Source organism: Acomys minous (assembly GCF_964271855.1).
Source record: "Acomys minous genome assembly, chromosome: 5".
Taxonomy (NCBI): Eukaryota; Metazoa; Chordata; class Mammalia; order Rodentia; family Muridae; genus Acomys; species Acomys minous.
In genome coordinates, this window is record NC_140494.1 from 130,648,772 (window position 1) to 130,666,290 (window position 17,519).

The following is a 17,519-nucleotide window of genomic DNA, read 5'->3' on the forward strand; positions in this document are numbered from 1 at the left end:
TGTGTACCAAGGCCTTAAGTCCAGTCGTTGGCAGGCTGGCTCCTTCCGGAGGCTCTAAATGAATTAGTCCTAACCTCTCCAAAAACTTCTGGGGGCAGCTGGTCACCCTTGACATTCCAGCTGATAGATGCTTCATTCTGGCTTTCTGTGCCAGCCTGAGGAGTGTCCAGTCTCCCTCCCTCTTCGTGTGTGCGTGTGCGTGTGCGTGTGCGTGCGTGTGTGTGTGTGTGTGTGTGGGCACGCGTGCGCGCACGCGCGTGTGCGTGTGTGTGAGATGTGTACATATTTATGTGTGTACATGTGTGTGCAAGTGTCCATATGGAGGCCAGAGGTCAAACTCAGTGGTTCCTCACTCACTCTGCACTTTAGAGACAGAGTCTCTCACTGACGCTGGAGCTCACTGATTGGCTAGATAGTTTGTCAGCACAAGCTATCATATATTAATGGATTTCATTATAATATTTTCATGCATGTATATAATGTAGTTTGATCACATTCACCTCCACTGCCCCCTGTTGTTTACCTCCCACCTCTGCTTATCACTACCCTCTGGCCAAATAGACTCCTGCATTAGTTACTGTTGCTGTGAGAAACTACCATGAACAAGGCAACTTACAGAAGTGTTTCAGGATATCTGATCACACTGGGAACCCCAAGATTGTGTTATTTAGTGGAAAAAACAGCTTCTAGTTATGTGTTCTTAGCCCTACCACACACCTTTAATCCAAGAGCTTTCTGCTTGAATACTGTAAAGAGGATTAAATAAAGTCAACCATAGGTCAAGAGGCAGAACAAGCAACCAATTGACAGGAAGTAAACATAGGATTATTAAGAAAAAAACATAGAGAGGAAGTCAGGAGGACAGATAGAGAGATGCACAGGAAGTAGAAAGGAAGGACATTCAGTTGGAAGGAGGTTGTGAGAAATGGCATGGGACAGGGGGATTCCTTCTGGGATGCCAGCTGAGGAGGAAGGTCAGCTGGGTGCTTTCTCTCACTTTCTGAGCCAGCAGCCTTTTACCCCAGCTTCTGGCTCCCGAGTCTTTATCAGTAAAAGCAAATGATTGAGATTTTGTTAAAAACAACTTGGAGGAAAGTATTTATTTGGACATTATAGTTCCCGGCAGAGTCCGTCACGGTGGGGAAGGTGTGGCAGCAGTGGCAGTTGTGGCAACAGGAGCAGGATTCTGGAATCACATTTCAACCACAAACTGGAAGCAAGGAGCACACTGAAAGTGGGGAGATGTAAAGGCTCTCCAAGCTGCCCCCCTCAGTGACATACTCCCTCTGAGGCACCATCATCTAAACTTCACCCAAACAGCATCCTCAGCCAGAGACCAAGTGTTCAAATATATGAGCCTGTGGGGACATTTGTCATTCGGGTCATCACAACCTCGCCTACTTCATGTCTATTTTTTATGACCCAGTGAGTTGTCACTAAGGTTGCTTCTAGGAGCACCTTGCTCATGGTGTTACATACCTTAAGATTTAAAGAAAAAAAAAGAGCTTTCCCTCTCCTGCAACCACTAACTCCCTATATATGCTCAGGGAGGGGTGGAGTGTCAAGACACCTCCTCCCCTTCTCAATTGACCCCAACACTAAATTTAAAGTTTACTTGGTGGTTTCTGTCTATTTCTTCCTTTGTGTGCTTGTGCATGTCAGAGTACACATCCATGTGTGCACCCCCACGTGGAGGTCAGAGTGCAGCTTGTGGGAGTGTGTTTCCTCCACCCTCCACCATTTGGGTTCAGTCATCATGCCTGGAGGCAATCAGCTTTACCTACCCCACCACCCCAGCCATCTTACCAACCTCCCATTTAAAGTTTCCTGAAGTGGTCACTTAAAAACATTTTTGCTTCATTGGGCATAAGGTACTTTCTAACCTACTTCAGTCATAACTGTTACTATTGTTACAATAAGGCTTTCATCTACTTTTCTGCTTTCAAAGTGTTCCATAAAGAGCAACACTATGAAACTGTGTTCCCCCAAACATACCCCGTATAATTAGATAAGGGGTTGCTGACTTCATCTTACAGACTTCATAGTTGGGAGAGCCTTGAACTTCCCATTGTATTTAAAGGAAATAGAGGTATTTAAATCCTGAATCTAATAACCTAATGCTATTCCAGTGGCTCACTCTCTTATGCTTTTTTTTTTTCTTCCAGTTTTCTAAAATTATCTGGGAAGTAATAGATCATAGTTAATTGTCCAGGCTTTTGTGCTGTGCTTTTAGAATCGGGTCTGATTTGTGGCCTGGCTGTAGTTCAGTATTATCCGATGTGGGGTTTATTTCATCGGCCCAGTATCAAAGCTTCCTCACTTTAGCCAGAAATTAAAATAATAGCTTTAAGTTTCTCCCTGCTGTCAGGCAGCTGGTCAATAATGAGACTTGCTGTGTTTTTAAAAAAAAATGATTTTTCATGCTTCCTATAAAAAGCTAGAAATATAATCCTTTTATTGAGCTCAGGCATTCAACTTTTCCTGTACAAAGACAAATCTCTTTCTACTTTCTAACAACTTCCTTTCTTGTAACATCACAAACTGTGCCACGGAACCCACAGGGAGTGAACTGTCAAGTCTACCTGGTTGTCTGAGCAAAGTCTACAACACCCACTTTGTTCCTCAATGCTCTTCTGAAATGTTCTGTGTGGCAAATTATTAAGGGGGAAGAGAAAGATACCAGGAGTAGCCAAAACGATTAGTCAAAGAATGATTAAAAAGAAAGAACCATCGAGGGCTGGGAAGAGAGCTCCCCTGAGAAAGTGCTTGGCAAGCAAGCACCACTGAGGCACCTTCAGGTCCCCAGCAGTTAGGTAAAGGCTAGGCACAGAGCCTGTGATCCCACTGAGTGAGAGAAAGAAGATCCTGGGGCTCTCTGGCCAGAAAGTCTAGCCCAATAGGGAAACTCTAAACACAGTCTGAAAAAAAAAGGTGGAAAGTGAGAAAGACATCAACCTCTGGTACGCCGTGTGTCATACAAGAAAACATTCTAAACTGAAAAAAATCCAGAACGAAAACTTTTTTTGTAGTGTCACAGACAAGGCAAATGACCTCAGGTTATCAGAAGACCTTGTCTAGAATTCACTTTCAAAGCCAGCTGCAACCTTGATTTGTGCAACGCCAATGCAGCCTAAGTCCCCACATTCATGAGTGTTGGGTTCCTTTCTTGGCAGCCTCTGAGTGGCCCTGAACAAATCACCTCCCGCCCCTTACAGGAAGGCGAGTTAATCCCACGAGCTATCATCTGCTTTTTCCTTGGCTTGCAGCGATCATCCCGGCTCCCCTGGGAATGCAGTGTGGATTACAGACAGGCCTGTGAACGTGAAAAATTAGTACTATTGACAACTATTACGTGAAGAGAGATTAGTGTTGTGCCTTCAGCAGTTCAGATTAAGCCCAAGCTTTAGTACTTACTTCCTTTTTTGACGTAATCACTTAAAAATGGAGCCTGTTGCAAGCTTGTTCCATCTTTTAATTTTAAGTCGCTATCTGACTTTTTAAAAGTTTCACATTTACCTCTTCTTGACCAAAGCTGCACACCAGTGGATACTAACACAAATGCAGCACTCTGATGTTTCTATTGCAAGTACAGAAAATAAACCGCATCCTAACAAAAACGGTGGTTTACATTGCAGTGGGCAACATGGTGCTGAATCCCATCTCCTGATCTTTAGAACAGGATGTTAGGGATAAAAAGACAGAATTAGTGACAAGCCAGTCACTTACTTCTTTTAAATGAGTTTGTATTCCCAAGTCACTGTTTGTGGAACATGACAAAAAATGATTCCTGAATTTTTGCACTTTTATGAAAATGGAAAGAGCCATTTAAAAATAACAAAGCAGGGGCTGGAGAGGTGGTTTCCTGGTTTAAAAAGCACTGCCTGCTCTTAGAGAGGACCGTGGTCCAATTCCCAGCACTGACATGGCAGTTTACAACCATCCTAACTCCAATTCTATGGGATCTGATGTTCTCTTCTAACCTCCTCAAGCACCAGGCACATACATGGCACATATATGCATATGCAGGCAAAATACTCATATACATAAGATAAAAATAATAAAGCTTTTTAAAAAATCAACTTGAAGAACAAGACAGAAGTCTTGCTCCAGCAATCAAGGCAATATATTGTTAACACAAATAGATTAATGATAATAAAGAGAGAATGCCCAAGATTCGTTTAAGGTGCTGGAGAGATGGCCCAGTGTTTAGAGTGCAAGCCGCCCAATGTGAGGACCAGAATTAAGATTCCAGCACCATGTAACAGGCTGAATGTGGTCCCATGCTTGCTTGTAATGCCAGCAATGAGGAGGCCAGAGACAGGAAGGACCTAATGAGAGCCAACCTAGCTGAAGAAATGAGAACTCTGGATTTAGGGAGAGAGAGAGAGCCTATCTCAAAGGAATAAGGTAGAATGTGATACAGGAGGACATGTCACCCTCATTCTCCGTGCATGCACGCGCGCGTACGCGTACACACACATGCACACATGTGCCCACGCACAGGCAGAAGAACTGGAGTTACAGATGTTTGTTGGCCACCATGTGGCTCCACATGCACAATGAAAGCAGGTTTGAGTAAACAGGTCCCCCAAAACTCAGATACTTGGATACTTGGTCCCCAGTTCATGGCCCTGTTTGAGGAGGTTTAAGTGTGGACTTGCTCAGGGAAGTATGCTGCTAGGACATGGTTAGGGTGTTCATGATCTCATCCCAAGTTCAGTTCCCTCGGCCTCAGGCTTGCAGTTAAGGATACAAGCTCTTAGCATCCTGCTCTGGCCACCATGCCTGCCACATGCTACGCTGCCTCCCCACCATGATGTGCTCTTATCTCTCCGGAATCATAGCTCATTCTTCTTTCTGCTACCCTGGTCATGGTGTTTTATCACAGAAACAGCAAAGTAACTGGAGGAACCAACGCCCTCTTCTGCCTTCTGTGGCCAATGCACACATGTGGTGTCAACATACATGCAGATAGAACACCCATACACATAAGATAAAAATAAATCTTTAAAGGCTAGAGAGATGGCTCAGGGGTTAAGAGCGCTGTCTGTTCTTCCAAAGGTCCTGAGTTCAATTCCCACAACCACAAGGTGGCTCACAATCATCTGTAATGAGATCTGGTGCCATCTTCTGGTGTGCAGGTGTACATGTAAGCAAAACACTGTGTACTTAAATAAATCTTTTAAAAACAAATAAATAAATCATTTTTTAAAAAGACTATAAATTGTTAAGTTCAGGACAGGAAGATTCATTTTAAGAAACCACACACGCACACAAAGTAAAAAACTTTAAACATCCACTAAAAAAAATTGAATAGATTTGCCATCTAAAGTCTTTTTTCTCAATATACCATAAAAAAGGATAAAATACCCCCAAATCCACAGAAATGTATTTATAGCAAATATAACTACACAAATATTAAATTCTTTGACTGAATACCAAAAATTAAAATCTATGTATCTGTGCATATACAGTAAGGAAACAAAGAGCTAATAAAACACAACTTAAAAGATGGACAATATGCAAATAGGCACTTCTGAAAAGAGCTAAGTGTGTAATGATCCCTCAATGCCATTCTTAATTAGGGGAATACAAAATAAAACCAGCCTTGTGATTTGAATATGGTCCATGTGTGTTTGGTCCCAGGCTAGGGACACTATTTGGGGAGGGTGTAGAACCTTTAGGAGGTGGGGCCTTTCTGGAAAAAATGAGTCACTCATGACTGACCAGCCTCACACTCCTGCTGCCAGGGCCTCTGTCCCATGATGGAACACATCCCTTCTGGAACTGTAAACCCTCTCTTCAAAGCTGCTTTGTCAGGGTCTCCCACCATGACAGCAGAAAAGTAACAAATACAGCCACAAGGAATACTTAATAACCTTCAGTCTGACAACGCCAAATGTGGGCAAATGGAGTTCTTAGACCATCAAGAGGTTATGAGAGTATAAAATGTTAGAGGCATGTAGACACCATAACCCAACGACTCCACTCCTAGTTTACATCCTATACAAATGTGTTCAGAGGCAAGCACAGCGGCACACACCTCTAATCCCAGCCTTGGGAAGGCAAAGGCAGACCTGTCTCTATGAGCTCAAGCCAAGTCTATGCAGTGAGTTCCAGGCCAGCCGGGCTGGAGTGAGTCTGTGTTCAGATGTGCAAAGAGATGGTCTCACTGCTTTCCACACCTCAAACTGAAATGATGTCAAGTCACAGAAGAAACCACATACTAACAAAACAGTACAAGATATACTAATTACAACGAAAATTAATCAACAATACTACATGATATGAATTTCCTAAACAACAGAGAATGACTGCATCTTTACAGAAGTCGCAAGTGGACCTACACAGATGGTAAATAACAGGACTCCGATGTTGCCACGGTCAGGAGAGCAGTGACTCCTCTGGAGAGGAGAGTGTACCAAGAGGGGACACACACAAGGATATGGAGAGCTGGCAGCAGCTTCTCTGCATCTGCTTTGATCACACAGCTGTCGCTGTCACTTTATCCATTTAACTGCTTGTACTTTATATACTTTCTTGTAACTTATGTGTCACAAAGCTCAAAGAATAAGATTTGTTCTACTGAGTACTAATGCCAGTTACAGCCACAATGATTAACAGTATGAAAATATTAAGAGTCCAAAAATAGGCCCAAAACATAAAAGGCACTTTTATATGACTTTACTACCCTATTAAAACAGCTTTATAAAACAGAAAACATGGTGGCTTCTGATACTGAACCAATTGTTAAACCTTGTACAAGAAGTAATATGCAACTCTTCCGTCACCCAGTGTCCACAGAAAAAAAATCTCATCTGGAGCAAACATTTCCCTTTGACCCCAAAATTATACAGACTAAAAGAGTTGACGCATAGAAACAAACAAAAAAAAAAAAAAAATCAAAACCTTTTCTGAGTGAAAAACTAGCTATAAAAAACAAAGGGACTGGAGAGATGGCTCAGCAGTTAAGGCCTCTACTGTTCTTGCAAAGGAGGCCAGTTCTACTCCCAACACCCACGACTGCCTAACCCTCCAGCTCTATGGAATCTGATGCCCTCTCCTGGCTTCCACAGGCACCTGCACCTCTATGAACACACGCACACCACACAAACAAAATAAAAAAAAGAAAAACATTTTAAAAAATGGTGTGTGTGTGTGTGTGTGTGTGTGTGTGTGTGTGTGTAGGAGATACTAGAAGCCAGACAAATATCCATCGCTACCTTAAGAATTCTGTTGAAAGGCAGACATAGTGGTGGTACATGTCTTTAATCCCAGCACTCAGGAGGCAGAGGTGGGCGTATCTCTTGTCTAAGTAATAAGTTCCAGGACAGACAGAGCTAGTGAGGCAGACCATGGGGGACAGGAGGACGACACACAACAGGACCCAATAAAAACCAAAGTCTTTTGAAGCACACAAGTCAAGGCAGGCTCCTAGATAAAGCCAAAATCAATCATAAGCCATATTAAAAGGCAAATGGCCCACTAAAAAACAACTGCATGACAAAGAATGGAAGGATGGGAATTTTTCATTCATCAGTACTGATAAGCCAAGGAAAATGGGCAAACTCTCCAAAAGATTGCAAACATATGGATAAAGCCATTCTCAGAAAAAAAGCTCTTCAAAGAGTAGCCGTCATTATCCTAATGAACCACATAAAAATAAACAAAGCAAAAACCCAACCCAACCTTCATTAAGAAATATGTATTTTTAAATGTAGCCATTTTCACTAATTTGTAAAGATCTTTAAGTATTAACTTTAAATTGGGTTTATTTCTAGTAGGGTTATAAATAACCTCTGAAGTGAATAATATATATAAAGACCTTCATAAACTCTGCCATTTTCACTCAGAAAGTTTACTTTCAAGCTGTGCCTGATGGTACAGGCCTGTAATCCCACCTACCTCAGAGATTGAAGCAGGAGGAAAGCAAGTTCAAAGCCAACCTGGGCAACTTGGTGAGACCTTGACTCAAAAATCAAGTCAACTGAGGCTGGAGATGCAGCTCAGTGTAAAGAGCACTTGCTCAGCCTGTATTAGGCCCTAGGTTCAACCCCCAGCTTCATGAAATAGTACAAGTTCACTTCTAGGAAAGGTCTGGAAATAAGATGTGACAACCTTTCAAGGTGTTGCTCACATCACCATTCACTGACTAAACAATCTTTAGTGAAATAGGCAATTGTTTAAAAAGCTACAGAGCAGCCATGAAAAGCATATTGTGGCTGAGATGTGAAACATTAATACAGGAAATGCTTGTAAAACATAAGGCAGACTGAGAATAGTATTACTGAGTACAAAAGTCAAAGTACAAACACTCATTATTAACGGAGAGATCAGCTCACAGGGAACTAACTGACTGTGACTTCATGCGTGTGTATGAGCTCTCCTTTACCAGCCTCCAAGAAACGCTAGTTCATTCCACAGATAGAGAACATCAATCTGTTTTGAAATCATCTATTAGTTTTAAAGCCAGGTTCCACATACTTCTTTCAGCAGCCTTTTCTCAGTGGGAGAGATATGGGAAGTGCCTATCCCAGCCAGAAGGATCCACTATGGAACCCAGGCCTTCCTAGCATATGTGTATCTAACCTAAATGTGTTTTTATCCAATTTCATGTATGGACATTGCTTTTAAAGAAGTAAGATTCAAAGGAAATATCACCATTAACACTAGAAGTTGCTGTGATTGGTATTTTATTTCTCCTTTACAAGTTCCACATAATAGACAAAGGGCTTTTTTGATAACATATTGTTATCTTTGCTGGAAATGATCATATAATCATTTTAAACAACACAAATGTGTACATACATGAGACTGAGGTTTCTGCAGCCTTTAAACACCTCTTTGGGTTTAAAAAGGAAAAAAAAGCAATATACTGACAATTCAACTGTAACTCTTAGAAAAACACCAGTTTCCTTACCACACCTAAGTGTTCAGTACAGGGACCTATCATCCAAGACAGCAAGGAGCTCAAGACACTGGAAGCCAAGAGCAGCTCACCAAGCCAACGCAGACCCTCCCCTACCCAGCACCTCTTCAAAGGGCTCCATATCCTCACTCAGGAAGACAGCAGCCACCCCAGGACAGGAGCAGCAAATATACCCTTCTGTAACATTTCTGAGTGTCTGACACAGCACCTCACATCCAGCACCTCAGGAACTCCATGCACCCACGCCTACCACTCTTTAGTCTGCTCCCTTCATCTAAGAGAGGGAACCAGGTCTTCCTAGTTCACTGTAGGTGCCTGGGGTAACAAAGTATTTCACCAGAAGGGATGTAAGCAATGCTATTTGATAAGAGTAAGAATAAGGAAAAAGCAGTTAGCGTAAAGAAAAAGTGTGCTCTAGCATACTAAACTATCAGACCAATGCACAACATACTGCAAAACTGTAATACAATACGGTCAAACACAATGTTCGAATATTCAACTGTTCAAGCACATGAAGATCATCTTCTCAATGACAAACCAGGCTCTTACTCTGTAGCTACTTTTGTGTAACTTTAAAACACGCTGTCCCTCAGCAAAGTCTGACACTGATCTTGATACTTGTTAGGAAGTTTGACAGGAGGACAGTAACAGCTCAACAGTCAGTCAGCTTTGGAGGTCTCCCAGCGCTCATCTTCAGCAGTCATCTGAGGACTGGGCATCGTCTTCGTCCCTCACTTCTCGGTATCTCCCTGAAGACTCCCCTTCTGGATTGTAGCTCTGCATTTTAATATTCAGTCTCTCGGCTAATTTCTGTGCTGCGAGCTTTGCCTGCATCTCCTTTAAAACAAAGAACAAAGGCCAAGTTACGCATGCACAGCTCCCCTTACACTATCTCAACAGTACCAAAGATAAAATAACGTACTCCCACTGTCTGTGGCAACATAACAAGTTGTCAGCTGTGCCTTGCCAGACACGGGCAGGCTGTCAGTCTGCTGCAGTTGCTAGTGAATTGCATTGGGAAGCAATGCTGCAATCCAAACAGCTTACCTCTGCACAAGAAACTGAGAAATCAGCATGGTACTACAGCAATTAACAGACACACGAGGTACGGCACACACTGAACCACTTGCTGTGTTAGAATCACCAATACAGTGCTGACATCTCCAACTGACAAGACTTTCTTCTCTAGATTAAATCATGTTTTCTAGGTTTGAAGGTTACACCTCAATGGCACAAAAAGAGCCAAGACATTAATGCTGACTGCTCCTCGCTAAGTAAGTCTTACAGAAATTAATACTCAAAAAAGTCCAAGTAAATTCCAGACTGGCAGTGGACTTTTCCACCCATAAGGACTTTTCCAAAAACCGCAGACAGGCTTCAGGGCTCATCTCTGATTCACTTTTTCCACCCCTGACACTCCTGAACTTTAGCAAGTCCTCCTCTCAGCCCATAAATATTATAGGTAGGCATAACTGGTATCTACTACTACTATTCTGTCAAGGCAACACTCACTTCAAGACCTAAAATGTCTCGACAAGTATTGAAAACAAAACATCAAAACAAAACAAACAGAGACAATTCAAAGGTCACTCCTCCAGCACAGCAGCTGAATTTGATGTTAAGTCCAATGCAAACACAAAGGGCCATAGAGACCAGCCCATGCAAGCTGAGTCCTCAGGAAAAACCAGGCAGAGGCCTAGCTAGTTGGACTTTAAGCAGATGCAGGCACCTGACTGAAACCCAGCTAAGCAATTCAGGAGGAAGGGGATGCTGTTTTCCCAGAGGCTCAGTGCTATGAACTAGGCATAACTAATCTTCCCGTATTCTCCCAAGGGTCCTCACACTTACTTCTCTCATCCTGCTAGTCTGAACACTATTATCTATTTTATTTATAGATAGGATCTCACTATATATAACTCTGGCTGGCCTAGAACTTGTTGTGTAGACCAGGCTAGCCTCAAACTCGGAGATCTACCTGCCTTTACCTCCCAACTGCTAGAATTAAAGTGCTAGGATTAAAAGTATGTGCCCCCACACCTGGTCAATATACATTTTAAAAAATGCTCTGCAAAGCACAGTGCTATATACAACTGAACTGATTAAGACCCAGTTCCTGAGTGAAGTCTTACCACCAAGAAGCTGCCACATGGAAGAGAAGCATATGGTGTCGCAGCAGCAGCAGCAGCAGCGTGATCATCACTCCGATCCTCTCCCCAAATCTATTAGTGAATCACTACTGAGGTTTTCTATAGTTCTAGTAATTTTGTGACTGAAAACTAGTGGCACATGTCTAAAAGTTAACAGCCTCAGCCACCACATCTCTAGAATCTGATTCTCCTATAAACTCTGTAAACTCTGACTCTTAAAGCAGCAGCCAACACACCAACAAGAAAATTCCAAGACCCCAGCATTACCTCGTAACTCTGCTTCTGCTCTTTCTGCAGGGCCAGCGACTCTTCTATAGACAGCAGCTGTGCAGGCAGGTGGTGGAGCGGAAGGAGGCGTGCTGCTGTGATGTCATCAAGATGCTGCCTGGCCCTGAGACGCCGCTCTTCTGAGGAGGCAGGAGACTCACCCCTCTGACGATGACTTGGTGAGTCACTCTGTTGTGTGGGTAACCTGAAGGAAAAGCAAGCATTATCAAACCACACGCAGGCACAAAGTCAGCCTCTAACCCAGGCTCCTTCTGCTTCTAGTTAACCAGAAGGCAGGCTGCCCATGTTCACTGCTGACAGTGGGTGCATATACAAGGGTGCATGCCCTTCTTCCTCACACCTGAAACTCATCCTGTTCACTCAGAGAACATTTGTAAAAGAACTTAATGCCCGAATGAAGTAAGTACTGTCTCAGTGGACTGTGACATAAGACACCATCAGACTCTCCAGTTCTGAAGGAAAGGGAAGATGGCAGCTGAGGCTAGGGGAGGAAATGACAATTCTAGCCCCAGAGATGAGAACCTTCTCCTTCAAAGAAGCTAACAGTGAGATCAAGGATACATCATGTAGGTCATAGACAGGAGATGGTGTATGACACAGTGTTACTATTAATTTCACGAAGGTGTCTCAGAAGAGACTGGCACTCTACTTTGTAAATGAACCTGGTGTCACTCAACAGCCAAGTGATCCTGGTTCATAGCTAACTGACCAGACATGTATCAAGTTCTGCTAAGCCATGAGCAGATGAGGCACTCTCCAGTGTCCAGATAGTATACAAAATCAAAAAGAGTATGAAAAAGGTCAGAGAACTAGCACAGCGGTTCTAAACCTTTCTAATACTGTGACCCTTCAATTTAGTTCCTCATGCTGTGGAAACCCCCAACCATAAAATTTATTTTGATTGCTACTTCCTAACTATAATTTTGCTACTGTTAGGAATCATAATGTAAATATCTAATGTGCAGATATGACATGTGACCCCTAAAAAAGGGGGCTGAGAACCACTGTTTATCTCACTATGTGCTCAAAGCTCCACTTACCCATAAGCCTAACGCCACATGTCTGTGGTCGGATGTGGCCTCTCCTGTGCACAGGCTTGCCTTTTCTCTCTCACACTTACTAATCCTGGTGGCCCTCACTGCTCACTCCTCACTACTCTTTCGGACACACTCCTGGTTTTGTAATGTAACATCTTAGAAGTGAGACAGACACCACACTGCACAGAGGATGAGACCCCTTCATCCAGATGCCTTTACTAAAGGTTCCCTCTCTAGCTAAAAGCTAATGTACTATAATCTGGTTTTGTAAACAGAAGCATTTAAGGTTAAAATTGTCATCATTACTGGAGTAGGTTTAAGTCTCTGCAACAGCAAACATTGATGTGGGTCTTCTAAAGCTTTCTGTTTTCCTAAGAAAGGACTAGCCATGTTGTCACCTATGTAAAGATGACAACCCTGACGACCCTGGCATAGTTGGCCTAACTGCTACAAAGACAATTCTTTTCTCCTTAATGCCCAGGTGACCTCAGAAACATCAAAGCCAATAACTCAAAAGCAAGATTCCACACCCCCATTTCTCCCAAAATCTATTTTAATTATGCTATCTAAAACTCCTTTTAGCCTCCCTTCCCCGTAAACTGCCAGTATCTAGTTTAACCCTTCTTCTAAGTGTGGAAGCCCTGAGTGCCCCTCTAGAGCAGAGTCCTCACTGTGTCCCCACAGCTCTGCAGCCTACTTGTAAGGAGCAGTTTTGTTTTGCTTTATTTTCTTCCTGCTGAATAGCCCATTAGCTCCTGCAGCTGCTTCTTTCGGCTTATACAGCAATTGAGGGGGAGCTGCACACTAGCAAATGTACTGAAAAAGTCATGATACATTTGCCCTCCCACTCTGTGTTTATTATGAAATATCGGCTAAGTATCCTGAAAAACACACTACTCCCATCTGCTATTTTAAACTCTTTCAATGACTCGCCTTCAAAACTAACACATTTGTCAAAAGCTGTTCTCCATGCCAGCCACTCTGGTCTATTTTCAGTCTGCTCACTGAACTGATGAGCTGATATCACATGTTTGAACTCTTTGAGCCACACACACATTCTCAGGACAAGCTTGTTGCTTATTCCCATGACACTTACACATTGGTCTTAAACTTGTGAGGAGCGGGCACTGGGTTTCTGGCTCGCATTTCTAGCACTTCCATGTAATGCGGCTTCTTAGGAGTCTCGCTCTGGAGCCCTGGAAGGTCGTCAGCGCTGGTGTTTTCTTCTGGGGGTTTAGTCTGGTCTGAGATTGTGATCTTTTGCAATTTAGTGATAAACAGACTGTCAATGCTGCTGGTAGTATCTTCTGCTTGACTTGTAACAGGGCGCTGGGCAAGATGTTGGTTCACTTCAGACGAGGGTGCCCTGGCTCTGCTGCTGGGAGCTGGGCCTGCGCTCACTGGACAGGCAGACTCCAAAGTCTCCTCCTTCCCTCCGTGAGTGAGATGTGCAGGTCCCGGGGTTTCTGAGGTTGCTTTAGAGGATTTAATATCTACAGAGGAACATTCAGGAACTAATGACGAAGTATCAAGCATCAGGTCAGAATTCTGGGCCTTGTCTATGTCAGTATCAACTCTTGTGGTTGCTCTTTGCCTTAGCTTACAGTCTACACTAACAGGGTTAAAAAGTTCACTTCTCCCTCCAACCTCTTCACGTTCTGCAATGGCTGCTTTCAGTTTGGCGATGGTGTCTGAGATCTTTTTACCTTTGTCGGGCAATTTGCAAATGAATTTTCTGTTGAGTGGAAAAAAGAAACCAACATGTACACATTACAGCAATATTTTTAAACATGAAAACACAGTATTTAAAAAGAAAAATGTAATCCTCAAGGAAAAGCTGGCTTTTAAGTTAAAAAAAAAATCTGAGTGTTATCTGGCTAAGACAGGAACCAAACAAATGAAATTATTTTATACCCACCACTCCAATCAAGAGAGTGCTTTGAATGGGGAATTATTTCATTAAATAAGAATTTCAGGAATAAAAGTTGTGTCTTTCTAATCTAAATTCTGAAATTCTTTAAGCCTGGACATTGACTCCTCCATGGAAAATTTCACACCCAACCACATGATGAGTTGCAGTCAAAGCCCAAGCTATAAAGAACATAGTATAAAATTACCTGCAAGCCATGTATAAGAACTGAAATCATTGTTTAGACTTGGGCCTTAACTACATACACACACACCCCAAAACCCCTAAAAATATGAAATTCTGGTCCTAAGCATTTAGGGAAACAGACACTTAGCTTGTACAATAAATATATGATAAAGACCAGTCGTTTTAAAAAACATGATCTCTGAACGTTAATGGGGCTGAGGAATGTCTTTAGTGGGTCAAAGGTTTCCCCGAGGTCACATAATGGGTTACCATCACTATCTTGCAAATGAAGATGGGATTATGTGCTGCTTCTGACAATATTTCTAGAGCCAACAACAGGAGCTCTTTGGGATGCCCAGGACTTCTTTTAAAATACATTGCTAAACTTAACAAGCCATTCTGGAAATGTCAAATCACTTACCTGTCTCTAGTGGGAACCCCTCATGCCAAGTGGTCACTGGCTCCTTTTGCTCAGTGACAGAAATTCCCTTTCTGGTTCTTTTCCTTGGTTACATAACAAATGAGAAGGTGCCTAACCCTTGGGGCGTCTCTTGCCGACGCCTCATCCATTCGCACATTTTCAACAATTTTAATACCTCTGCAATTGCGCCTCCTCTACTTTTCCAGCCGTCTTTCTCCTGAGCCTGGTGCCCATTCCTCAGGTTTTTAATCAGCTGGCTTTTGATTAACAAAATGCCTGCTATTATTCCTCTCAATAAAAAATTAACCTCGAATCCATTCTCTTTCCCAGTTTTCCCATTATCCTTTGTGGCTCCACAGAAATCTCAACCACCTGTTAACTATTAACACACATTAGTCTCCAAATTATTCCACCAGTAGTTGTTTTCCCAGTCCCTCGATTGCTTTCATAGCTCACCCCCCTCCCGAGCCTTGTTAAAAATCTCTCAGAAAATATCTTCTCGGTGTCTTCTGCTTCTCATTCTTTCAATCCGGTTCCTAAACAACGCTGCCTTTAAGAATTAGCTATCATTCTCACTAATACGGGTGAGCGAAACTTTGTAGGCCCAATTAGCCACCCTGTAAAGCTCGCTCTTCCCACCTCCCACGGTTCAGTCAAGAGAGCAGCGTTAGACGGAGAAGAGGAAATGAACACGTTCTGCTCACGAGGATTTGGCGCACGGACTCTCAAAGCCGTAGTGAGAACATGGAACCCAGCAGGCGCGGCTGCCCAGGGAGGGCCGGGCAGCACGGAGCCATGCCGCGCGCAGAACGGGCCTGGCCCGGAGGCCGGAGCACGCAAGGTCACCTTCGCGCGGGAGGCCGCGGCGGGGAGCGAGAGGCCTGCGCCGAGCCCCGAGCCCCGCAGCCCGGTTCCCCGATCCCTGCCCCGCGACCCCCCGGCCACCGCTTACCCGTTGCGCAAAAGTCTCTCCTGGCGCCTCAACCTCTCCCGCAGCTCCGCCGAACTCTGCCGCCCCAAGTCCTCGGGAGCTGGGGGCTCGAAGCCGCGGGGCAGCGAGCACATTGTGCACGGGCTGCGGCTGGCGCGGCGGGCAGGGTTCCCCGGCGGGGCCCACGGCGGGCGCAGGCTCCGCGGCCGGCGGCGACTCAGGCGCGCGAGCGGGAGTCGCCATTTTCCCGGAAGAGCAGGGCTTCTTCTAGCCGAACAGAGTTTTATTGAAATGCCGGAAACGGACAGGGCCAGGAGCAGGGGGCGCCCGAGGAAGCGCGCAGGGGCGGAAGTTACATCACCGCAGAAGTGCCCGGGTTTGGCGGGCTTTCTCTATTGAGTCCTTTGCTTTCCTGGCTTTTCGCCTGCGCTTTAGGGAAATATAGGACACCCAGGTGAGAGACTCACTATTAATAAATAAAATATGGCGGAAGTATAATAGAATGTCAAACATTTTACACTAACTGCCGAATGAACAATAGTCACAGTAAAAATAAATGACACGGGGCTGGAGAGATGGCTCAGTGGTTAAGAGTACGTACTGCTCTTGCAGAGGGCCAGAGTTTGGGTACCAGCACCCCTCGGAGTAGCTCACAAATGCCTTTAACTGCAGCTCTGTCTTCTGCAGGCACCTGCACCTGTGAACACATGGGCACACACACACACACACACACACACACACACACACAATCACAATTTAAACATAATAAAATAAATCTTTAAAAAGTAACGAATGACCAATATAACTAGCTATTAAAAATGCACATTAGAAACACACAATAGAGCCAGGTGTGGTGGTGTACGCCTTTCATCCCGGCACTTGGGAGGCAGAGGCAGGCTGACTCTGATTTCAAGACCAGCCTAATCTACACAGTGAGTTTGAGACCTGTCAAAACTACATAGTGAGACCTTGTCTCAAAACAAGGTTTGGGTATTTGGGCAAGTCAGAATATCAGAAATTAGAAAGACTGAGTAAACTGTTGGGAAAAAATAAAGAGTAACTGAGATTCTTAAAGATTGCTAATAGGAGGGCAAGGGGTGCAAAATAGTACCACCTCTTTGGAAAACAGTTTGACAGTTTCTGAGCCTGGCTTTGATAATATTTAGTGTAATGGTCTTAAGGTTCATCCATGTCACTGTTCTTCTATATTGCTAAGTAGTAGTTCATTGTGTGAGTTTGTTTATGCCGAAGCACAGTTTTGTTTTCAGTTATTAATGATCACAAAGCAAGTCACTGTCAACATTTTTATATAGGTGTTCATGTCACATAAACTTTCATTTCTCCTAAGAGAAGTCTTATTAGGTCATATTCTCAAAGGGAACAGGAAGGAAAGACAGCTCTCCTCTGTTGCCTTCACAGCCTGAGAAGTTCTCCTAATCTTTTAGGGACTTCAACTCAGTCCAAACCAGGGTTTGTCACTTCAATGCATAAAATATTCAGGACTAGCAGAGTAGACATCTAATAAAAATATTTTAATATAGGCTTAATTAGGAGTGTTAAGAAAGAGACAGAGAGGTGCTCAGATGGAATTTATAATGTACCCAGGTGTGGACATGGGGCTCTCAATTGTTTCTACAGTATTAACACTTGATGTGGTTTGAAGCAATTATC

At 43.6% G+C, this 17,519-nt stretch overlaps 1 protein-coding gene and 1 long non-coding RNA gene across 3 annotated transcripts; one reads left to right on the forward strand and one right to left on the reverse strand.

Annotated features, from left to right (window-relative positions):
• The first annotated feature begins 336 nt into the window (after positions 1 to 336).
• LOC311598007 lies at positions 337 to 9,348 on the forward strand. The gene is made up of 2 exons (XR_014779434.1): positions 337 to 5,845; positions 5,886 to 9,348. It is a non-coding gene; the product is annotated as an uncharacterized lncRNA (long non-coding RNA).
• On the reverse strand, positions 8,677 to 16,137 carry POLR2M (RNA polymerase II subunit M). 2 transcript variants are annotated; one of them, XM_084782754.1, is made up of 4 exons: positions 15,870 to 16,137; positions 13,498 to 14,136; positions 11,344 to 11,548; positions 8,677 to 9,766 (listed from the first exon to the last, which is right to left on the reverse strand). In XM_084782754.1, the coding sequence occupies exons 1-4, from the start codon at positions 15,980 to 15,982 to the stop codon at positions 9,623 to 9,625; spliced, it is 1,101 nt and encodes a 366-aa protein (XP_084638880.1). In that variant the 5' UTR covers positions 15,983 to 16,137; the 3' UTR covers positions 8,677 to 9,622. The 2 variants fall into 2 exon arrangements, with proteins under 2 accessions (XP_084638880.1, XP_084638879.1); XM_084782753.1 differs by lacking the exon at positions 15,870 to 16,137 and adding an exon at positions 14,918 to 15,540.
• Positions 16,138 to 17,519: the final 1,382 nt, after the last annotated feature.

Bases quoted from the DNA above. Each gene is read 5' to 3' on its own strand.
- POLR2M (XM_084782754.1), bottom strand. From the start codon at position 15,982: ATGTGCTCGCTGCCCCGCGGCTTCGAGCCCCCAGCTCCCGAGGACTTG. The intron at 14,137-15,869 runs GTAAGCGGTGGC...TCCACTCAACAG, and splicing joins GAGAGACTTTTGCGCAACGG to AAAATTCATTTGCAAATTGC. The intron at 9,767-11,343 runs GTAATGCTGGGG...TTTGTTTTAAAG, and splicing joins AGCAGAAGCAGAGTTACGAG to GAGATGCAGGCAAAGCTCGC.